This window comes from Procambarus clarkii, chromosome 89, assembly GCF_040958095.1.
Source record: "Procambarus clarkii isolate CNS0578487 chromosome 89, FALCON_Pclarkii_2.0, whole genome shotgun sequence".
Taxonomy (NCBI): Eukaryota; Metazoa; Arthropoda; class Malacostraca; order Decapoda; family Cambaridae; genus Procambarus; species Procambarus clarkii.
This window is the reverse complement of record NC_091238.1, coordinates 7,840,278-7,865,334: the sequence shown is the minus strand read 5'-3', so window position 1 is coordinate 7,865,334 and position 25,057 is coordinate 7,840,278. Positions and strand designations below refer to the sequence as shown.

At 42.7% G+C, this 25,057-nt stretch overlaps 1 protein-coding gene across 1 annotated transcript; it reads left to right on the top strand.

Moving 5' to 3' along the window:
* The first annotated feature begins 12,549 nt into the window (after window positions 1-12,549).
* On the top strand, window positions 12,550-22,268 carry LOC138359144 (endochitinase-like). The gene is made up of 13 exons (XM_069317913.1): window positions 12,550-12,669; window positions 13,209-13,278; window positions 14,552-14,757; window positions 15,271-15,436; window positions 16,052-16,158; window positions 16,262-16,377; window positions 16,535-16,661; window positions 17,201-17,398; window positions 17,525-17,603; window positions 17,998-18,148; window positions 18,405-18,465; window positions 21,273-21,431; window positions 21,778-22,268. Exons 1-13 carry the CDS (start codon window positions 12,658-12,660, stop codon window positions 22,111-22,113), a joined length of 1,788 nt encoding a protein of 595 aa, XP_069174014.1. The 5' UTR covers window positions 12,550-12,657; the 3' UTR covers window positions 22,114-22,268.
* Window positions 22,269-25,057: the final 2,789 nt, after the last annotated feature.

Sequence of the window (25,057 nt, the reverse complement as noted above, 5' to 3'; positions counted from 1 at the left end):
TCAAAAGGCAACTTTCTATGCTTGAACCTTTTACCTTATTTAAGTAAAAACTTATATATTTAGCAATTCTTGAGAAATAAGTGACAACTGTTGCTCGAGTGGTCGTGGTTCAGATCCAGCACAGAAAGAGCCTTTTTATTATTATTATTATTTAAAGAAAAAACATGAACGTCAAATATCCGTGAATGAAATTTAATATTTACGGAACTTCAGTTCTAAAATGCCATTCGATTTAAAATCACTGATAACTAACTATTCACTTTGTTTAGTTAGTTTAGTTCATTTATTATGCACCCCATACCCATCTCGTGGACGGTAGTGGAAAGGGTTACAGAGGCACATAATGGGCTCAGGGACTCTAGTCTTGCTCCACAAAGTTGATTATACATTGAACCAACGCAACTCTTGGACACGGTGCCCACTGGGTCCCTGCGGTTGCCTGTCAAAAGAAAGCAAATGTGGGTCACCACATACGTACAAGACATAAACACAGTATCTGTAACTGTAGACAATCCAAAATCCGTTATCATGTTGTGTACCTCGCTCGGACCTATTAACACTATTATTCACGCATGTAGCGTGTTAATAATACTTTTTTTTTTTGCAAGGATATTCGTGCACGGGCCCTAAGCCTCTAGCTGGCCCACTAAGTGTTGCTTGTTTCTGGTTTACTTGGGCGGAGTATGAGTATTTATGACTCGTATGGACGCTTCAGTAAGATTTTGCTATATGTGTTTAACAACTTCTGCTCTGTTGAATCTAAGTTGAAATCTTAATGGGTTTGTAACTGTGCACTGTGTTAGATAATGTTCCAGTGGTCTGTCGGGTATTTCTCCACAGTGCTGACATTTCCTCTCATCTTCCGGAACCTGTAAGCCTATTTCCCATGCGCATGGGTATCCAAGCCTGATGCGACGTAAGTGTACTTTTTTTGCTCTACTGCTCCCTTTCATCAAACTAAGTGGTTAGTAGTTGGTTGAATTCTTGTACCAACCCGCAGATCCTGATGTTGCAACTGCTGTGTTGTGGTCACTGTACATATTTTGCATTGCTCTGTTTCTAATTACTTTCTTAATTTGTGATAGATTCTGTGGAATGGAATGTAAATGTCTACATTTCTTCTCTTAGTTGCAAGTTTTGCAGCTTCATCTGCAATGCCATTTCCTATTATTCCCACATGACTTGGCACCCAGTTGTAAAGTACCCATCGGCCTTGTCGTTTGAGTGTTTGCATTAATGATATGACATTTGTGATCAGATGTATGTTATCACATGTGTTCTTGTTGCAAGGTTTCAGTGGCGGTTCTCGAATCTGTATGTATGATAAGCATGTTGTCGGTGTTCAGCAAAAGCATGTTCCAAAGCCTTTTGAATGGCTAGCATCTCTGTTTATAAAGTCGAACACCCATTTGAGAGTCTACAACTATTTACAGAGTTTCCTGCTTTAACTGCAGCTCCAGTTTCTTGTCCCTGCTGATCTACTTACTTCGATCTGTGAAGTAAGTGAAGCTGTCGGATGCCAAGTTGCTTGCTAGGGTTCGAGTCTCCTGGTGGGTGTATATCTAAAGTTGTTTAACTTCACTTGCGAGTTTAGGTAAGTTAGTGCACAAAGCATAGACACAGTGTTCTTCCATATTAACAGGGACTTGATGAAAAACGTGAGTGACCTCTCACCTGCTCTGGTGCTCTTGGGGGGATGGGGATATTTGGGGCTTAAATACCCCAAAATTTCCATCCCTTTTTAAGGGTCTGAGTTTGGTGTAGTGGGTTAAAGGCGTACCAGCTATGCCAGTTGTTTGTTGTGAAGCAGCTGTTCTTGTTAGGGTTCGAGTCTCCTGGTGGGTGTGTCTAAAGTCGTTTAACTTCACTTGCGAGTTTAGGCAAGTTAGTGCACTTATAATATATATATATATATATATATATATATATATATATATATATATATATATATATATATATATATATATGTATATATATATATATATATATATATATATATATATATATATATATATATATACATATATATATATATATATATATATATATATATATATATATATATATAATATATATATATATATTTATATATATATAGGGTTGAAGGTGTTAATATATTGGTGAAGGTGTAATAGTGTATTGTTAATCCTCCCCCCTTTATTGTCCCAGGTTACTGGCCCAAAGTGGCCGTATCACCATGACAACGGTGGCACCAAGACAAGAGAAGCGTCCATGACAACGGTGACACCAAGACAAGAGAAGCGTCCATGACAACGGTGGCGTCCATGACAACGGTGGCGCCTTCTGGGAGAGAGATCTTACCCTTGAGCTTATCACGTCCCTTGTCGTGTTTACGGGCGACTAACTAGGAGCGTTATGATAGAGATGATAACACAGCGGTCACTGCACGTCTGCATCATGCCACACCGTCTCCAGGATAACTCCCGTGGGTATATACACAAACAACCCAACGAAATCTCCACCAGGAATTTCGGTCAAGAATATACCCAAGTAGAAAGACGTGGATTTAATATGAAATTGAAACTGAAATAAGTTTATTGAGGTATAAATACCCACGCAGGGATGAGGCAGCTCAAGCTATTGTCACCACGTTCAGTACAACGTGTTCACATATATTTACGCACATCACAACCAACATTACTGACCAGTCTGGTTGATAAACATGTTCATTTCTTCCGGAGGATTTAAGAACGTTGTAGTTCTTAAGGGCAAATACTATCAACAATAATGAGCGAGATGTAGGGCATAGAGGTTCGCCCGTACTCACCCAACACACTACAAATGAACTCTTCAAGTTTTATGATTCAACAGCGATTGGAGTCAGTAAAATAAATACACTGCTTCAAAACGAATGAGTATACAGGTAGTTGGCTTCGTTCTCGACTCACAACTAGGGATCCTGAGTTCGATTCCTAGGCAGAAATGGTTAAGCAAGTTTCCTGTCACCTAATGCCTCTGTTCACCTAGCAGTAAATAGGTACTTGGGAGTTAGGCCAATGTTGTGGGGTTGCATCCTGGGAAGGTCAGTAGTTCGACCTAGGGGGACGGGATTGCACATCTCGGTACAAATTGTTCAGTCTTTGACGCGGTGACGTAACGTACTCACCTAGTTGTGCTTGTGGGGGTTGAGCTCCGGCTCTGTGGGATCCTCCAGGGAGCCTCAAAGACGTGTCTCGTGGATTGTTGTAGATTAGATCATGGGGCGTCTGAGATCCCTGAGAGGGACCTCTACGGTCCACCAGGACACCCAAGACTGTCCCTTCACAATACCTCAGAGAGTTCTCAGGGGCGCCTGACTAGGGATCTCCGGAGCTCCTGAAGAGACCTCAAGAATACTCTAGGAGGCCCTTATAGAAGACTTAGTATGACCTCAAGGATGACTCAGGGGCTCCACGGAGGGGGCCTCGGGGTACAGCTCCCTCGGCATACCAACAAAGCACACTTGCTTCTTAAGCCAGAGAGACTAGGTTCGATTCCTGGTCAGGGTGGAATGACGTGACACAGTTTCTCCGTGAGCCCTTGTGCACTTTACAGCAATTTCATATCCTACTCCTGTACTCTCCTGCACTAAAAACAAATCAAATATTTCTAGTGTCAGGATTCATCGAGAATTTAAGTATCCATCTACGAAACCTGTACATCTTCCCTGAATCATGGCGGCTTTGTTTACATTTAAGAGCTTCGAATGATCTCACAATGTTCCCCATGCTCGTAAACTGTTAAATAAACACACCCTACACCGATTTAATTGAGAAAAGATATACAGGTTTGGTAATTAGAGACGTAAGTACTTGATGAACCCGACAGTGGATATGGCAAGACAACAACTGACGTACCACCAGCCCTGCCTTGCTTCACCAGCAACTCGTCAAGAAGTTGTTTTTTAAGCTGGTCAACAATACACAGGTAATACCATATAATCTCAAAACAAAAGAACTCGCAAGAGATGGGAGTTCTCCTGGGAGTTCTTTTAATGCCATTTGTCATCTTTGCCATCTCGTGGGCGTTTTAGAACTCCCAGTAGATGGCAAACGTTTCCTATATGGCTATCCTGCGCGGGCCCGAAGTTTATGATGCCAAACCAACTTACTAAGTACATAGGAAACATCTTCTCCAAGAAGAAAGATTTACAGAAACAGATTTTTACCATTTCATGGACACCAAATACAAATGAGTGCACTGGAAAAGTACACCAAAACACTTAGAATGAGCACTTATAATCTACACATGGAAAAATACTTGAAGGTCAAGAGCCTAATCACACTAAAATAAAATAGCTGAGGATTAAGAGATACGGAACGAGATAAGAAGGAGATACAGCGCTGGGAGATAAGAGATAGAAGAGGTGGTAGATAAGACGGATCACAAGTACAACTAAATAACTTAAAAGTGTGTCTCAGGTCCACGACCTACTTAATTTAGAAACTGTACTTGTGATCGGTCTCGAGTCCATTGTTGATGGGACGATGTGTATTGAATTTTGTAACTAGCTCATCAAGACTGTAACTTAGCTAAATGAATTGTGGGGTTCAGTCCCTCAGCCCATTATGTGCCTCTGTAACCCTCTCCACTACCGCCCATAGGAAGGGTATGGGGTGCATAATAAATGAACTACACTAAACTATCGTCGCAGTTTACAGTTTACATACAAAGTAAAAGTATGAGGTGTCTGGGGTGAACTAAAAGCCTCATATTGATATTATTTAAAGTTTACCACTGTCTTCTTTTTATCTTCCTCCTTCCTTTACATATTCCTTTTCTAACTCTCCTTCCGTCTCCATCTCCACATATCGGCCTTCTCTTCCTCCTCCTCCCCGTGTATCTGTTAATTTGTTCTCTCTTTTCCATATTGCTCTTAATTCTACCGTTCTCTTTCTCCTTTATTTTTCTTCTTTTGGTCCTCTTCTAGCACACCATCCGTGGCTCATAACGCTGGTCCAACATTAGCCTGCCACCACACTCTGCCACCACACAACTAACCACACACTACCACCACACAACCTAACCACACACTACCACCACACTCTGCCACCACACAACTAACCACACACTACCACCACACACTACCACCACACTACCAACCACACACTACCACCACACTACCAACTACACACTACCACCACACAACCAACCACACACTACCACCACACTACCCTATCTCCTATACAACACCTCATGTCCCTTCTATTCACTCACAATAATTATTTTTTAACAACAATTATTGACTGAAAAACTCAGATCTGGGATTAATTTAATACAAAAATATAATCAATTTAAACTTTGAGTCAAAATAGCACATGCTTGCTATATTACACCCCCTGAAGCTTAATCTTGACACGAAAGTTGCTGATAAGGAACCACGGGGGATTAAAATCTCTGTCAGTTAATGACCATCATTGACTATGGTTACCACACACCACAAGTCAATACTGCCGCTGCAGACAATGAGTTACAATACCGGAAGATATAATGACCAAACCACATCTCAGAAAGGGAAGCACGACAAAGATTCGGCCCGTCCCGGATCATTATCAAGTCTTAATAAATATTGTTCGTCAATCAATATTTTTGTATTATCCAAGGCTGAGTAAAAGTGACGGAGGAGCGGTTTATCTTCTGGTTTTTAACCTTATATATGATTGTTATTGTTTGTACATAGTATGTTAAAAATGTTGTTTGGTTTTTCTCCTAGTGGAAGGTCATTGTGTAAGGCGAGGTGCCACATGGAGCTCAGTCAAGTGCCACCTGGCTCAAGGCCACAGTGGTGGGTCTGGTGCCACTAGTGACAGTGGTGGTGGGTCTGGTGCCACTAGTGACAGTGGTGGGTCTGGTGCCACTAATGTCAGTGGTGGTGGTCTAGTGCCACTAGTGACAGTGGTGGTGGGTCTGGTGCCACTAGTGACAGTGGTGGGTCTGGTGCCACTGTGACAGTGGTGGGTCTGGTGCCACTAGTGACAGTGGTGGGTCTGGTGCCACTGTGACAGTGGTGGGTCTGGTGCCACTAGTGACAGTGGTGGGTCTGGTGCCACTAGTGACAGTGGTGGGTCTGGTGCCACTAGTGACAGTGGTGGGTCTGGTGCCACTAGTGACAGTGGTGGGTCTGGTGCCACTAGTGACAGTGGTGGGTCTGGTGCCACTAGTGACAGTGGTGGGTCTGGTGCCACTAGTGACAGTGGTGGGTCTGGTGCCACTAGTGACAGTGGTGGGTCTGGTGCCACTAGTGACAGTGGTGGGTCTGGTGCCACTAGTGACAGTGGTGGATCTGGTGCCACTAGTGACAGTGGTGGGTCTGGTGCCACTAGTGACAGTGGTGGGTCTGGTGCCACTAGTGACAGTGGTGGGTCTGGTGCCACTAGTGACAGTGGTGGGTCTGGTGCCACTAGTGTACAGGACGGTCCTAACACACTCACAGGGACATGTTCTCTTACACCATGAAAGCTTCGTATACTGTATATGTACTGCATAAGTACACATGTACTTATATGTACAACCTTGACCAACCGGGTTGCACTCAACTATTAGTACTTAACTATAAGTGTGTACGGGGGCGTGAGTCTACCTGTGTATGCCCCGCCTACCGGCCTTGTTCTACCTGTCGGGTTATAATGGAACTAGTCTGACGTTGTAATTCTTTGTTGAATCTGGTCTTAAAATTGTGGGTGGAGGTGGCTCCCACAACGTCTTCCTTCAGTGCTTTCCTCTTGTTGACCAACCACTTGGGCTGGACGGTAGAGCGACGGTCTCGCTTCATGCAGGTCGGCGTTCAATTCCCGACCGTCCAAGTGGTTAGACACCATTCCTGCCTCCCGTCCCATCCCAAATCCTTATCCTGACCCCTTCCAAGTGCTATATAGTCGTAATGGCTTGGCGCTTTCCCCCTGATAGTTCCTTCCTTCCTTCTTGTTGACCACCCGTTCAGGGGACGAGTATCTCCTAACATTCCTTTTTTTTGAGTAAAGAGGAAGGAGAGGCATAGGTGAAGGGAAGTATAGAAGTGGGAATACAGCATTCATTCCACTCCTTCCACATTCCTCCTAACATTCCTTCCACTCAGAAGATCTGTCATCTTCTACTTTCTCTCAATTTGAAGAGGTTCTCCTTGTGCACCTTGTCTAGTCCCCTCGGTATCTTGTATGTTGTGATTAAATCTCATCTATCCTTTATTGTTGTAAAGAATATGTGGGTCTGCAGGCAGCTCTAAGCAACAGCCTTCTAGATCAAGCCATGACCAGCGTGGCTCCAGACGGGGGTTAAGGAGTATAAGGACTCCCAGAAGACACTCCAGGGACACTACGTGTATACACATTCTCAGTCACGTGTTCTAAATGATATATCTTGGCGTCAGCTATGGAGGGAGAGAGGGTGTGTAGGCCACACCTTTTTTAGCCGGGGTTGTTCTAGGTTAACGGTCAACAAATCAGGCTGCTTGCCAGCGTGTTGTCTGTCTGACCAATCACCTGCCTCGCTCTTATCCAACTTGAAGTACGTTCATAACAAAAAAAAAGTATTTGGGAAGCACATGACTTGTATCAGGTCGAGTACAAAACACTTGACAACACCAAATAAACCGTGTCAACATCCTTGGCATATATCCAAGTTATGTTTTGGCCGGAATAACTAAATTAATAGGTCTAGTCTTTGGTTTTGACACGGAAACCTCGGCGAGTGTGTTATAAACACCAGGTCAATTAAAATTGAAATTGAAATCAGTTTATTGAGGTAAAATACACACAAAGGGATGAGGTAGCTCAAGCTATTCTCACCCCGTTCAGTACATCGTGTTAATACATACATAGACACACATCACAAGCAATAAACATATTACCAAACATTCTGAGAGATAAACATCTACATTTCGTCCTTTACACAAGTAGTATGGTATCAGACGTACACAAATACTTTTATGACCTAGATATACTGTATAGACATCCAGGTATAAACATATGATACTTGAAAAAACGAGAGAATATCACACCATATGAACCGAACGAAGTAATACTCAACACGTGACATCACTCTCAGTGTAGCCCGTCCTCCCAAGGTTCCATAAACATCAAGAAATCGGTCAAAGTAAAGTGTCCTCTCCTAACCTACCAAAGGACCCAAAACAGAAAACGGGACAGTACGTCAATTTCGCCAGCCGCTTCCGTTTACTAGCACAACCATTTTTGGCCTTATGTAACGCCTACGAGCGAAATGTGACGTTCTTTGTAAGAGTACAGACTGTCCAGCGCTAACACAAGTCCCTCAGCGTCCAACAAGACTATTACGCTGCCTCCAGGACTAGTCCAACACGTTATAATCTCTCTAGAAACAAAAATATCTATAACTAGCCCCGGATATACCAGTCAAAACATAAAACAACCCACAGGAACACTTTTCCATAGTATCCTTCAAGATGGATTTGTGCGAATTCTTTCTTAAGATCAAATTTCACTTTCTAGGAGCCACCTTTCCAACGGAAGGTCTACTAATGCAATGGAACCTTTCATTCTGCTTACTACTATTACTAATAATAATAATAATAATAATAATAATAATAATAATAATAATAATAATAATAATTTATTTTAAATATACGAAAGAATAATGTTCAGTGGTTTCATAATTGTTACAAAGTACGGGGATTAAATAGGACATTAATATGCAAAATATTTATTCATATATATGTGTAATCTGCATATGTAGCCCTTTGTGTATGTCCTATGTTGACGGCTTGTTTATTGTGCACCCCATACTCATCCTGTGAGTGGTAGTTATTGTGCACCCCATACTCATCCTGTGAGTGGTAGTTATTGTGCACCCCATACTCATCCTGTGAGTGGTAGTTATTGTGCACCCCATACTCATCCTGTGAGTGGTAGTTATTGTGCACCCCATACTCATCCTGTGAGTGGTAGTTATTGTGCACCCCATACTCATCCTGTGAGTGGTAGTTATTGTGCACCCCATACTCATCCTGTGAGTGGTAGTTATTGTGCACCCCATACTCATCCTGTGAGTGGTAGTTTATTGTGCACCCCATACTCATCCTGTGAGTGGTAGTTATTGTGCACCCCATACTCATCCTGTGAGTGGTAGTTATTGTGCACCCCATACTCATCCTGTGAGTGGTAGTTATTGTGCACCCCATACTCATCCTGTGAGTGGTAGTTATTGTGCACCCCATACTCATCCTGTGAGTGGTAGTTTATTGTGCACCCCATACTCATCCTGTGAGTGGTAGTTATTGTGCACCCCATACTTATCCTGTGAGTTGTAGTTTATTGTGCACCCCATACTCATCCTTTGAGTGGTAGTTATTGTGCACCCCATACTCATCCTGTGAGTGGTAGCCCATAACAGAATTACTGAGAGCACAGAAGGTCTTAATCAGACCTCAGTGGATATATTTACATTATCAATTACATCTAACTATGCTGTAGTTATAATGGCAGCTAGTTACAAAAATATTTGCATTACAATATATATAAGTATTTACATGAATTGTTATACATTGATGGTCTGTATTTTGCTAATACATAAAATATTTATATGTGGGGATATTACAAGATCATTGAAGAGCTGCTGTTTGTTATTATTAGTCTTCGCACTACACCGTTTGATCATTAGTCTCATATGTCATTCATCTACTTGAAGAGTAACATACATACAGTGCAAAGATTTCACATATTCTATATGTGAAATATTTCAGATATTCTATATGTGAAATATTTCAGATATTCTATATGTGAAATATTTCAGATATTCTATATGTGAAATATTTCAGATATTCTATATGTGAAATATTTCAGATATTCTATATGTGAAATATTTCAGATATTCTATATGTGAAATATTTCAGATATTCTATATGTGAAATATTTCAGATATTCTATATGTGAAATATTTCAGATATTCTATATGTGAAATATTTCAGATATTCTATATGTGAAATATTTCAGATATTCTATATGTGAAATATTTCAGATATTCTATATGTGAAATATTTCAGATATTCTATATGTGAAATATTTCAGATATTCTATATGTGAAATATTTCAGATATTCTATATGTGAAATATTTCAGATATTCTATATGTGAAATATTTCAGATATTCTATATGTGAAATATTTCAGATATTCTATATGTGAAATATTTCAGATATTCTATATGTGAAATATTTCAGATATTCTATCATTTGTAATAAGATGGTTCGCCATTTCATGCAACATGAGTTAAGGTTTATCTCTAAATGGCTCAAATGGTCACAGTTTAGGATGTAATGTCCTAGTGTGTGTGTGTGTGTGTGTGTGTGTGTGTGTGTGTGTGTGTGTGTGTGTGTGTGTGTGTGTGTGTGTGTGTGTGTGTATGTGTGCCCATCTGCCAGATATACTTGTAACCAAGCACTCACCTACTTGTACTCAGCTTGTTGTGCTTGCGGGGGAGGTTGAGCTTCGGCTCTTTGTTCCCGCCTTCCAACTGTCAGTCTACTGGTGTTCAGGTTACTGAGCTTATCAAGCTCTATCACATCTACATGTGAAACTGTGTATGGAGTCAGCCTCAGTGGTATTCGTATCCCAGCTGTGACAACGTTTCTTTGTCTGGTGATTTTGTTACTTGTCCCCAAACACATGTTTTGCTTGACACATCTTATTGTAATATTAAGGGGATCTGCTAGTTCCTCTTTATTTTACCGTCTTCAGATTCATCCAAGAGATCTCCTCTAATGACATTTTTGATAGATATATTTGATATCTGGAGATTACATTGAGCATTGTGTTTATTTACTGCAAGCTAAGCAAGGGCATCAACTTTATCATGTTGCTACACTCCAAGGATATAACCAACCTTAGGGGAGCCGGTCGGCCGAGCGGACAGTACGCTGGACTTGTGATCTTGTGGTCCCGGGTTCGATCCCGGGCGCCGGTGAGAAACAATGGGCAGAGTCTCTTTCACCCTATGCCCCTGTTACCTAGCAGTAAAATAGGTACCTGGGTGTTAGTCAGCTGTCACGGGCTGCTTCCTGGGGGTGCAGGCCTGGTCGAGGACCGGGCCGCGGGGACACTAAAAGCCCTGAAATCATCTCAAGATAACCTCAAGATAACCTAACCTTACTGTATGTATCATGTTCGATTTATTTCTTCTTCGTGTGCCACTGGGTTCAGCTCCCTCAATCTTTTATTCATTTGTTTATATACACAAGAGTTCTTACATGCTTGTACAGCCACTAGCAAGCGCAGCGTGTCGGGCAGGTCCTTAAGCCTGTGTTCCCTGGAATACGACCCTGACAAATCGCTTAACAAGCAGGTACCCATTTACTGTTGGGTAAAAAGAGGCTACAGGTAAGGATTGACGCCCGGTAAACCCTCTCCGGCCAGGATACGAACCCAGAAAAAAACGCTCGCCTCCTGGTGACTTCCTCCTGGTGCTAATATCCTCAGCTTCAGCCCTCCTGATCAGTCCTGTGTGTTGCTTCCTTACTCTTCCTTGTGATATCTTTCAAACTGATTGATTAAGCCACCCAAAAGGTGGCACGGGCATGAATAGCCCGTAAATGGTGGCCCTTTTGAGCCATTACCAGTATCAAGAGCTGATACTGGAGATCTGTGGAGGTGCGACTGCACCCTGCGTGACGGGAGATGTCTCCCGTGTCTTCCAAACTGCTGATACCAAGTATTTGTATCACCACACCTCGCTATAGCCCGGTGCCCGGCCTCTCTCCCTCACTGTCTCTCAGGTAAACAATATACTGTAATGTTTATGTAAGCTTATATGATTATAATTGTACAACAGTTCATGAATAAAGGTTTTGATTTGATTTAATTTGGAAGAAGAACTCTGGTGGTGGGTGTTTGGCCTGGGGACGGTGGTCTGAGATCACTTGAGAGGTTACTCACTAAGCTGTCGCCCGACTCACAATACCCAGCGGACTGACAGCCCATGAATATTGTATATTATGTGTGGCTTGTGGACATTATCACATTGACTGGTGGTTATTCACTGTATTTGTCAGTCTTCTGTCGTGCGCTATTGTTTACATCTCCGGGGTTTAGTGAGTGTAGCGTAGTCAAAGTTGGGTGTTGTCTTCGACACTCCCTCCTCCTTTGATGTCCGCGGGACAATGAGCCGGCGGCTTGACACATGTCCCCTCCCTCCCTCCTCAACATTGCTCCTAAGGAAAATTTCCAGGTGAATTTTAAAGTGAGGTAGTGTTAACAGTTTGGGGAGGGGGGGGGTGTTCCATGGGTAACACCTGTGAGTGAAAAAACATCTCCTGCCTTATGTGTGATTGTGGCTTGTTGAGCTGTAAGTTGTAGCCCCTTGTGTGTGTGTGTTACATTGTGGCTTCAAAAGACGTGGTCTGGATTAATATCTTCCACGTGTTGTATCTTGGGACAACAGCGTCCGTCCTTCCTCGTTCCCTTTTGGCGGAAACCACCACAGCAGCAAGTTACTGATAGCAGCAGGTTTACTCCCAGTAACCTCGGTGATAGGATAACAAAAAAGCAAGAGAGCTGCGATAAGGGAGGGAGGTGGGGGTGGGGGAGGAGTGTTGCTATATATTGCGGGGAGCTGACTGAGGTAGTCGCAGTTCTCCTGAAGGAGGAGACACCAGCGGTTAAGTGTTTCCTCGCAAGACACGGGATACATCCATGAGTTTTAAGGTGGGCCAGACATTGTTTCTTATGACGCTGCAATTGTTATATAATCATTTGAAAATAGCTCTATAGTTTATATATATTAAGAATATATTATTTTTATCCTGAACTATGACACTAACAGTCGCTAGTTTTGATTTGTTGGTTGGCTAGTCCAGGGGCCAGATTCACGAAAGCAATTACGCAAGCACTTACGAACCTGTACATCTTTTCTCAATCTTTGGCGGCTTTGTTTCAAATTATTAAACAGTTAATGAGCACCGAAGCACCAGGAGGCTGTTTATAACAATAACAACAGTTGAATGGGAAGTTTTCATGCTTGTAAACTGTTTCATAAATGTAACCAAAGCCGTCAAAGATTGAGGAAAGGTGTACACGTTCGTAAGTGCTTTCGTGAATCTGGCCCCAGAACTAATGTGGTGCCACTAGTGTGTATCAGCTCTATACACACTAGTGGCACCACACACTAGTGGCACTACACACTTTACACTACACAGTGTATATCCCGGTGGTAGGTGTGAAAGCCTAATATTGCTCGGTTTCAGGTGGTGTGGGCGCTGGCGGCGGCCCTGGCTGTGGGCGTCACCGCTGAGCCTCGCTACGCCAGACCAGGAGGTGACTACCACTCTTATCTCTTCCATTACCATTAAGAAAAGCCTAAGATATTCAGCTGACAGACCAACTTGCACTTTCTCAAACAAACAGAAAACTGTATATGATCTGATGATTCAATTAATATAAACGGTGCAAATATGTCATTTGTAATTCGATGGAATGTACACACTCCAGTAATGTACTCAAGTTCGTCAGCTTTATACAAAGGCTTGCCACTAAGGTGCTGATCTAAGATCAGATCAAACATTTGGGTATTTTATCAAACATTTACGCAAACATTTGCGCATTTTGTCAAACATTTACGCAACCACTTACGGAACCTGTACATCTTTTCTCGATCATGGCGGCTTTGTTTATATTTATCAAACAGTTTATGAACTCCAAAGCACTACGAGGTTGTATGTAACAATACTAATCCCGAATTGAGAAGTTTTGAAGCTTGTAAACTGGTTAATAAATGTAAAAATAAAAGCCGCCATGTTTGAGAAAAGATGTACAGGTTTTCGTAAGTGGTTGCATAAATGTTTGATGAACTCTGGTCCGTCTCTGTATTTCTCTAAGTACCCAAGTGTTAACGTAAGGTAGCCAGAGATGTCTCCCACCTGTGTCAGTGGCAGGGGGAAGACCAAGGGTAGGTTACAATTGAGTGTATGCAGTTTGTTATTCATACCAGCTAACACTATCTCTTCAACTGGTGCGGTTTGCGTTATCAATGACAGAGTGAAAATCCCTGTGAGGAATTCGTTCTAGATGGGACAGACACGAACGGCCTCTTTAGGCCGTTCGTCTCGACGTCCACGAGGTCATTAGAGGCAACGACAATATGGATGAGAGTCCAGAACAATTATGGCGTCTTAAGTATGCTGAAAATGAGGTATAGCCAATGTTGGATCACTTGATGGTGAGGAGGGTTAAGGGAGTCATGGTTACGAGAGCACTGAGACAACCATCCACAAGAACACACCATCACTGGCACCTAAAGAGTCGCCGTCTCAGGATGTACGGTGTCGCATAATGCTCCAGTAATTATATTCTTCTCTCAGGAAATGCCACACTAAAAGTTTGATTAGTAAAAATAACAGACAAAACACCACCATGAACAGACTTCGAACCATCTGCAAACACCGCCATGAGCAGACTTCGACCTATCTGTGAACTCCACCATCGGCAGACTTCGACCCGTCTGTAAACAGATTAGTAGCGCGGGAGTGGCATATCAAAATAAACAAAGAAATCTATTATTCATGTACATGAAACTTACAAAATATTTCAGATCATGAGCCACAGGTGTACGGCAGCAGTGCCCAGCCAGACCGTCTGGCTCGACGCGTTTGTTACTACGAGACGTGGGCCGTCTACCGTCCTGATGAGGTTCACTACGACATAGAGGACATCCCCGCTGACCTCTGTACTCACCTCATCTACTCCTTCTGTGGGGTTTCCAATGTTACTTGGGAGGTCATGGTCCTGGACCCTGAGGTGAGATGCTAACATTTCTCGTGGTGAAATGACTCGTTATATTAGACAAATCTTGTGTATATCTATATATCTTGTGTTATAAAAGATACGAGTCTCGTCAGATTGTGATGCAGAGATAAGTCTTACTGGGATGAGCGGTTATAATTTAAAGCTTATTGACATGGTATAAAGATGTGAATCTAAGGATTCATTAGGTTCTGCTTTATTCAAGCTAACTAAGAGTTCATAACAATTCTAAATAAATTGCTCGAGCTAGAAACACAATAAATTTATATTAGATGTTTACCAGTCAGAAACAACTTACTTTTATTTTAATAAATAGATTCTAAATACTGAGGGGGGGGGGTATTATTGAAGTTATTACCAAGAATTTCATAAGAATAGATTGTATGATGACAGGTCTTTCCTTGAGCGACTCTGCTGAATTATTTTCTTGGTGGACGAGCTAGGCGCCAGAGCTATGACATTCAAACGACCACATTTGCAATAGCTTTGTCTCTTGTGCCTTGACAGCTGGACATCAACGCCAACGGCTACCGTCGCTTCGTGGCTCTCAAGGAGAAGTATCCTGACTTGAAGACGATGATCGCCGTGGGTGGTTGGGCCGAGGGAGGCAAAAAGTACTCACAGATGGTCTCCGTGGACGAGCGCCGACACACCTTCGTCAGGAGCGTTGTCCGTGAGTACTGGTGATGACCGTGTACTGTGTGGACGACTTACATTACCAATATTATCAAGGAGTCCAGCGACATTAACCCTTAGTTTGCTAGTCGCGTCAATGAACGTGTTCGCTCAATTTGGGTTCAGTGTGCCGCTAGGGTACACCAGCGTTTAACATTTGGATTATTAGAGATTCCTCTTGAGGTTATCATGAGATGATTTCGGGGCTTAGCGTCCCCACGGCCCGGTCCTCAACCAGGCCTCCTTTTTGTTACACAAAAAGATCAAGTCGGCGGATGTATAGTTGCTGTCTTTGAAGTCAATGTAGAATTCAATTTTTTTAACCCTAGAGTGCCTACAGAACCACTAAGAAGCTAGCATTTCATCTGCTCTGCCTCTCCCCATCTTTTGGCTCTCAGTTTCTGGGCTTAGAAAGTAATATTTTCATGGATACTAGTGAATAGTTACTTATTTGTGACAACAGTGTTTCCCTGAATGACCTTGTGGAAACAGTGGATGATATAGTGAGAGAATGTAACAACACTTCCGTGGCAGAGTGAATGTTATTTGTTTATAATTACAACTAGAGGGAAATGTGTCCCACAAAGTGACGGGAGTAACAACATCCCCACAGAGCTGCTGACAGACTACGGCTTCGACGGGTTCGACCTTGACTGGGAGTACCCAGGAGCGACGGACCGCGGTGGTGCATATGCTGACAAAGACAATTACTTGAAATTAGTAAGTGTATTTATATTTCTCCTTTGACTCATACATAACAATATTAAACAATATGTATCCGTTATCAACACTGTCAATATACCGGAACCACTCATTACTTTAGGTTCAGGAGCTTCGAGACGCATTTGACTCAGTGGGAGCTGGGTGGGACCTGACGGCGGCGGTCCCTGTCGCCAAATTCAGGCTGCAAGATGGCTACCACGTGCCGCAGCTGTGCAGGTCTGTTCTCGCACGCTAACACCTTCACACTCACAAAATAAACTTGTTCATATTTCTAATGTATGTAAATGATGATAAATGTTTTACATGATGCCACTGTATCATTCTAAGTGTGTTTTATCCACTGGAATAATGTTTTGGAGTGTACCACATACAGCCTGTTGGACGCCATCCACATGATGACGTACGATCTGCGAGGCAACTGGTGTGGGTTCGCTGACGTCCACTCCATGCTGTACTATCGTCCCGGCATCGACGAGTACGCCTATGAGAAGCTCAATTGTGTAAGGCTGATCAGCTCACTTGTTATGTTTATGTGTCATGGTGCTGCGACTGGTGGTATGTCAGGTATACTTGGAGAGGTGTGGATGGTAGGGGGGGCGGAGAGGTGTGGATGGTAGGGGGGGGCGGAGGTGTGGATGGTAGGGGGGGGGGAGAGGTGGGGGTGGAGAGGTGTGGATATGAGAGAAGCGAGGGAGATGACAACGATGATGATGATCAGGGCGGTAGAAATAGCCTAAGTTACAAAATTCAATGCACATCGTCACATCAACAATGGGTTCGAGATCGACCACAAGTACAGTTTCTAAATTAAGCAACTGACATATGTGGAGAGCTAGTGTCATAAGTGATATGTTTGTCCTCCACACCAATATAATAATTTTTTTAAATATAATTTTGGAAAGAGTATTTTTTATTTCAAAGAGTATTCCTCATCACATACTTTACGATACCTTTCGTGTCTTGGAATGTCACCTACCACACACACATTCATGTATCCAAGCAAAACTTTCTGTGTATAAAAGCATCTCTTACACTGCAGAATGATGCTGTCCTTCTGTGGGAGGAATTAGGATGTCCCGCTGACAAACTGGTGTTGGGTACGCCCTTCTACGGTCGAACATACACCCTCAGCAACCCTGCAGAAAGCAATGGCCTTCATGCATACATTGTCACATGGGCGGGCGGCGGAAAGCCTGGACCATACACCAACGCCACCGGAACCTTGGCGTACTTCGAGGTAATGCCTTTCAGTCGTACGTTTAATGCGCTATGCATAATCTTCTATCAAATATGTTCTGTGATAATTTGAGGTCCACTGCTCGAGGATGATCACGTGACTAACGAAGGGTAACTCCTCTCTCAGATCTGCAAGATGATGGTTGACGACGCAGCCTGGGAAGACCGCTATGATGACGTCGGCCTCGTCCCATACACTACGAAAGGTAATCCAACGTCTTATTGTGAAACTTTACTTGATATACAGTCACTCTTTGTAGTCTGGTTGCACACAACTAGTGCAGGTATACCTGAATGGAGGTGCAGGTGTAATGAAGAGTCTCAGTGGTTCAGTCTAGTGAAGAAATCCAACTTTGACACTTGCCGATGTTTGAGAGTTTAACGTGCGCAAACATCTTTTAGTTAGCCGGCGGGTGTAGCGTTTTTTACAGTCTCCTTAAGATTCTTCAGGAGACTCTCTGATTATCATGAAAATCCTTAAGATTTTCATGATATCTCAGTATGCGTTGGTCGTGGCGGTGAGTTTAGTCCAATTCCTGGACCACTATTATACCGTGATCTAAATAACGAATGGTGTTAATTAATGAGTGTTGCCGGCAGACGACCAGTGGGTTGGCTACGAGGACCCTGACAGCCTCAAGATCAAGATGGACTACATTAAGGAAATGAAATTGCTGGGGGCCATGACCTGGGCCGTAGACCAGGACGACTACCTGGGCTGGTGCAACAGAGGAAAGAATCCCATGATGACGTAAGTTACTAGCATGACCCAGTCTCAGTCCTGAGCAACATTCCTCGTTTAGTTAACTCACTGTTTTGCCCCTCTCACGTTGACTGTGTTGTGTTATGTGTTATCTGTCCGGTGTGAGTCGTTGACTCCCGTGTGATGCGCTGACTGTCCCGTGTGGTACTTAAGGTAAGGTGAAGCAGCCTATTCTGAACACATGTAAAGAGATCACCCACAGCCTTCATAACAGACATAAAGATACCTTTTTGTTGTGTTGCAGAGTGCTCTATGAAGGCATGAAGGACTACATCGTACCTGTGGCGCCAACCACCACCACCACGGTGAGTCTCCTCCCACACTTACCCCTCCACCATGGTGAGTCTCCTCCCACACTTACCCCTCCACCACGGTGAGTCTCCTCCCACACTTACCCCTCCACCACGGTGAGTCTCCTCCCACACTTACCCCTCCACCATGGTGAGTCTCCTCCCACACTTACCCCTCCACCATGGTGAGTCTCCTCCCACACTTACCCCTCCACCATGGTGAGTCTCCTCCCACACTTACCCCTCCACCACGGTGAGTCTCCTCCCACACTTACCCCTCCACCACGGTGAGTCTCCTCCCACACTTACCCCTCCACCACGGTGAGTCTCCTCCCACACTTACCCCTCCACCACGGTGAGTCTCCTCCCACACTTACCCCCTCCACCATGGTGAGTCTCCTCCCACACTTACCCCTCCACCACGGTGAGTCTCCTCCCACACTTACCCCCTCCACCACGGTGAGTCTCCTCCCACACTTACCCCTCACCATGGTGAGTCTCCTCCCACACTTACCCCTCCACCATGGTGAGTCTCCTCCCACACTTACCCCTCCACCACGGTGAGTCTCCTCCCACACTTACCCCTCCACCACGGTGAGTCTCCTCCCACACTTACCCCTCCACCACGGTGAGTCTCCTCCCACACTTACCCCTCCACCATGGTGAGTCTCCTCCCACACTTACCCCTCCACCATGATGAGTCTCCTCCCACACTTACCCCTCCACCATGGTGAGTCTCCTCCCACACTTACCCCTCCACCATGGTGAGTCTCCTCCCACACTTACCCCTCCACCACGGTGAGTCTCCTCCCACACTTACCCCTCCACCACGGTGAGTCTCCTCCCACACTTACCCCTCCACCATGGTGAGTCTCCTCCCACACTTACCCCTCCACCACGGTGAGTCTCCTCCCACACTTACCCCTCCACCATGGTGAGTCTCCTCCCACACTTACCCGTCCACCACGGTGAGTCTCCTCCCACACTTACCCCTCCACCATGGTGAGTCTCCTCCCACACTTACCCCTCCACCATGGTGAGTCTCCTCCCACACTTACCTCCACCATGGTGAGTCTCCTCCCACACTTACCCCTCACCATGGTGAGTCTCCTCCCACACTTACCCCTCCACCATGGTGAGTCTCCTCCCACACTTACCCCACCATGGTGAGTCTCCTCCCACACTTACCCCACCACCATGGTGAGTCTCCTCCCACACACCATCACCACAGTCAACCAGTACTCTCCCACACAACACCACGGGCTGACACTGGATGGTAGTATATAAGATCTCACATAACTGTAACATGGCACATTCTTCTCTCACGGGACTGTTTCAGTGTGCAGATCTAGAACCAGTCACTATAATACTTTACAGATATAGATTATAATGTACCGGAATACATGATAGAAGGTTCTACTCCACAGTGATTATTAAACAAAATATTCACTTACCTCTGAGAGCCTGTAGGAGCCCCGTTACACCAATGGACTGTTGTGGCCACACTAGGATCACATGGTTCATCACTCCAGGTAGGCTTAGCTTTATTATTAATTATTCATTCCCGTACAGCGTCAGGTTCTGTATATACACAGTTGTGCTACAACTTCAATATTAACTATTACCATAACAATTCAGAGCATGATGCTGCAGTTAACATGGTTTGTTGTTGGCCTTGTTAAGGAGCGCCTCTCGTTACAAAGCAAATTTTATTTTTGCCCAACAAAAATACCTTTACCAAATACCAAAATACCAAAATACCAAAAATGCAACAAAAATATCCGATCCCACGATCGTCGTCGCCCCTAAATCATCACAACAACAAAAATACCTTCTTATAGTGTTTTTGAGGAAGACAAACCCGTCGTTATTGGCGACCCTTCTCTCGTGGTAATTATCCACTTTATTTAAATCACACGCTAATTGTGACTGCCTCAGGGTTCACTAAACTCTTAAGAGTGACTTCGAATGTAGTTTGGCGAGGAATGATTTCTCTACTGTGCCAGATGACCGGAAATTTGGTTCCGGTGTGACCCCGTGCGCACCTCCGTCCAGCTTCTGTGGGAGACTGGCCGCTGCCCCTCGCCCGGGCTCGTCCTCTTCTGAGTTGACCAGAATTTTTTCATGGTAACCGATTACTTTCACTATAAACTATTTTGTTTAAAGTTTGTATTATCGTTGCGAATGCAAATCGTCATGCATGGTCTCAAGTACAATATTAATCAATACAAATTCACGATACATTAGCGCGGGAATCGGTCATGTGAAATGTTTACTTCTGAAAATCCTCATTTTTATGGTCTAACAATTTCATAGTCCACATTTCATATTATTTTCAGTTAGTTTCGACAATAATTTTGTCTTTTTCATTTTAATATGAGAAGTTATTATGAGTTTTGAGGAAATGTTGTTGTTAGATTCATCTACTCTGAACAAAAGTTCCAAGTAGCACTGATATAGAAGCGTCTGCGCGAGTTTTGTTTACGTTTTCCGAAAGAAACAATCTTACGCAATTTTGTATATTGTCAGACTTTCACTGGATTTCCAACAGACGCTTAATCATAAGAAAATTCTGGGTTCAACCTCAACGCTGGCGAACGTTTGATTCCTGCTGGTCAAACTGGTCAAAGATTTGTCATACATTATGTTTACCTGCCGAAAGATAAAGTTGTTTACACGCACATTGGATTAATGCAGATGGTACTATAAGACTTATTTAATTTTCAGGGAAATTTGTATACTACTTTTTAATGCCTGTGGATAAATTTACAAAATCTTCCTTGGTGAGCCCAACTAACATTAGCGTTAATGTTGCACAACAGAGAAACCCATGGGACCCGACCACCCCCACTACCACCACCAGGGACCCCAATGCACCTACCACCACCACAACTACAAGGGACCCCAACGCACCCACAACTACGATGGGTCCCATTGACTGTAACGTACAGGACTACTGGCCCCACCCTGACTGTGATAAGGTGAGCAGTTGAGCACCAGAGGTCTTGATATAGTGTATTATGAAATTATGTGAACATTTCATGTTGATAGATGAAACTGAATTCCCTGCGGTACTTCGGGCCTTGATTTTTACAAAACTTAAAGTCTGGTGAGATAATAACTCTTTCCCGTTAAACAATCAATGACTTGTGTGTTGCATGTTGTCTTGGGCATTAGCAGCTGAAGCATCCCAATAGTAATAAACTAATATTTACCTCTGTATTGCATCATTTAATATAAAAAATTATTTTTATGTTTGATCGTGTATGGTAACAAAAGACATTAGAACAGTGTGTAATATGAGAACCCCGTGTGTGTGTGTTTCAGTATTACTGGTGCTTCGGCGGAGAGCCTCACCTAGAGCAGTGTCCGCCTGGTACATACTGGAGTCAGCCTAACAAGATCTGTGACTGGCCACAGAACGTCGACACCTCTGACTGCAACATTCCTGCCCTAAAGAGAGACCTTCACCCCAAGGCCAACTCCAACATCGCTCCTCCTCAGGTCAAAGGCAAACCCGCTCCTGCTCACCCCAAAGCCGCCAAGCCTGCTGCTCCTCAGCCCAAAGCTAAGCCCGCTGCACCCCACCCCAAGGCCAGCCACGACGCAAAGGCTGAAAAAGCCCCACCTATTGTAAAAAAGTTAAGAAACCAACTACCTTAGCTGGTGACTTATTAATACGAATATGATTTCAATACAAGTTTTATAATACAAGATTTAGTTATACTTCACCATATGATATGTATATAGTCTCTGTAAAACAATATTAATTAAATATAATACCAGTCAGGGATGGAATAAAAATATATTAATACACAGAGCACATTTTATTTTCCTTAATGAAACAGAAGTTTATTGTTGGCATGATTGAAAAATAACATAAATTTGTACAAATAACTCGAGAAGCTTTTCATGCAGGAAAATGAAACATATCCTTGTCATTCAAAGCCCGCCATTTCCCCATCTCGAATTGTTACTTAAGTGAATCAGTTAGCATTATGTCTTTGCTTTTTGCAACTTTGCATTTCATTAAAACTAAGCGAATTAATGAAGTGTTATGGTCTTATACTAGTTAACCGTACACTAGCTCGTGCCACCTCTTGGGTGGCTTAATCTTCATCAATCAACCTCACCAGTTCAAGTATGTTTATTGAGACAAGAAAGAAATACATCCTTAAAAGGACAAAGTAGCTTAGGCTATTTCTACCCCTCCTGCCTCACCAGTGAGGTCTGCCTGTCTCATGTCAGTTGCTTGGTGACGCTTGGAGTGGCTGGACGTGTTGACTGTGGACTCTTGATATATTTCGCTAAGTATTTTTTTCGTATAGATAAATATCTTAGTCCACCTAGTTAATGTTATTTAGGGAATGCATTCTTAGTGTAGCTTAATTGTTTTAAGAGTAATTATTATTATGTATATGTAGCTGTTATTATTAATTAGTGAATTATGTTTGGAATTTGTCGGTCCTGATAATTAGACTCAAGTATATAAATGGTTGGATACGTTTCCTTTCACCTAATGCAGCTGTTCACCTAGTATCCGGGATTTAGGCAACTGTCTATGTTTCTGGATACTTCCTAAGTTTCTGACAATGTTGAACACACCAAACTTTTGAGAATTGCTTAGCAGGAAAGTATATCCTGCCATCACTAGATATTTATGTATTTATCGGGTATGCAAATTACCTGTGAGATGGAGTAATGTCCTTTCTGAATTAAACATTTTCCTTAAAAATGGAGGCAAACAAGGTGCTGTTCATAGTGTAATTTTGTTTGTTGTTTATATTTTTCTATGGTAAAAAAAAGAGTTAAGGGTAAGAGGGTAAGAAAAAAAGAGCCAGTGGGGCTGGCTGACGCATAGGAAGTTCAAAAGCCAATGTTTTCTGTTATGCTGATGATCTAGTTCTATTCCCACCCACCAACGGTGCTATGGAAAATTTAATAGAAAAAATGTAAAATATATAGTAACTGTACGTTCAGTCCTGCAAAATGTGCTATGGTTTCTTTTATCATGCAGGACTCGTTTTAACGAGATCCCAACCTAAAATTAACAGGAAGAGAAATTCCAGTAAAGTCCTCTGAAAAACATCTGGGGCATATTATATCCTCACAGGCCCCACGTGTCAAGTTTTCCTGAAGCCAATGGAGACCTGATGTGTGGTCGAAAATTAAAGTTATTTAAGAGTCAGTGTCTAAGCTTGTATGGATATGAACTATGGGACCTGCAAAATGATGACCTTGGCAAGCTTAATTGTGAATAGGAGGAAATATTCAAGACTGTACCTTGGGTGTCCATCTCGCACTCACTGCCATCTCCTGCTTGGTCTGATGTCCATATTCAAACTTGATGAAATAATTCAGAAACGAATGATATAATTTTGTATGAAAGGAATCAGCCCATCAAATAAACTCAACCAACTCTTTTTCAGGAACTCGCTTGTCACTGGCACACTTATCCAGAAATATAAACTTAATTGTTAGGAAATACAACTTAGAATGAGAGATATATGTATAATGGTGTAGCAGGTCTACAGGATAGGATACCACAGCTCACCAGCAGAGAAAACAGGGAAACCTCCAACTTCAAATTTGTAATTATGAAAGAACTACTTGTCACACAGAGAGAAACTACTGGCAGACATTTTGTAACCAATTGAAGTTAGATTGATGTTAAATGAGCTGTGTGTTTGAAGTGATTTTGAACCGGGAGCCCCAGAATCTGATGATGAAGAATGCTGAGTGTGTGCAAATGTCTACGTCATGGTATGATTAGTTTATATTAGTCATACTTTTCTAATTGTCTCATCATCCTAATTTTGTGATATAAATTGTCTTACCGCTCTAATGGTAAGCCTCACTTTGTCTTTACAATACATCATTTTTCAAATTGTTACAGATTCAGTTTGTGATTCTGATAACTGATAACGACAATGTCTACGCGCTGTGTTGCTATTGTGACTTTATAATTAATGTGCTGTACTTTATGTAAACTTCCCAATTATAAATGTACTGCCGTTTATGAATAAAGTATTTTAGTTTACTTAATTTGTTGTGGGTTACTTACTGAGGAGGATCTGTAGTTTGACCTTAACTTGTAGGCCACAACCCTATCCTCCTGAAATGTAGTACTTATAGTAACTATTTGATCGAAGGAATTAATATGCACTGATGAACCAGTAATTCACTTTTTGTACTTTTAATTTTATATAGTGCGGGAAAACGTAAAGCTTAAAACCAGCCAAAACATTCCAAGACCACGTAAAGTACAATTTATGTACTATATTTGGCCTCAGATAGCGTGTATTAGGCTAAGAGAGAGATTAAGTTAGTCTATATCTATGTTGCAGTTAAAAAAAAATCCTATTTGGCCAAATTCAATATTACAAAACGTCAATTTTGTTTAGTATTCCGTCACTATATATTGATATTTTCGAGCAAATAGTTACTGTAAGTGCTATCATCTTCTGAGGATAGGTTATAGTGGGTGGTACGGTCACCTAGTGGGAATATCGTGTGTGATTCTTGCTGTAAACGGAGATGATAGGCTGCCCAAGAAGAGGCAATACACATCATTCTACATCTCTTCTCACACACATTCCATATTATG

What these genes read in the sequence shown, in the direction of transcription:
- LOC138359144 (XM_069317913.1), top strand. An exon ending in TCGCTACGCCAGACCAGGAG is followed by an intron (nt 13,279 to 14,551) that starts GTGACTACCACT and finishes AAAATATTTCAG; the next exon opens with ATCATGAGCCACAGGTGTAC. An exon ending in CCTATGAGAAGCTCAATTGT is followed by an intron (nt 16,662 to 17,200) that starts GTAAGGCTGATC and finishes CTTACACTGCAG; the next exon opens with AATGATGCTGTCCTTCTGTG.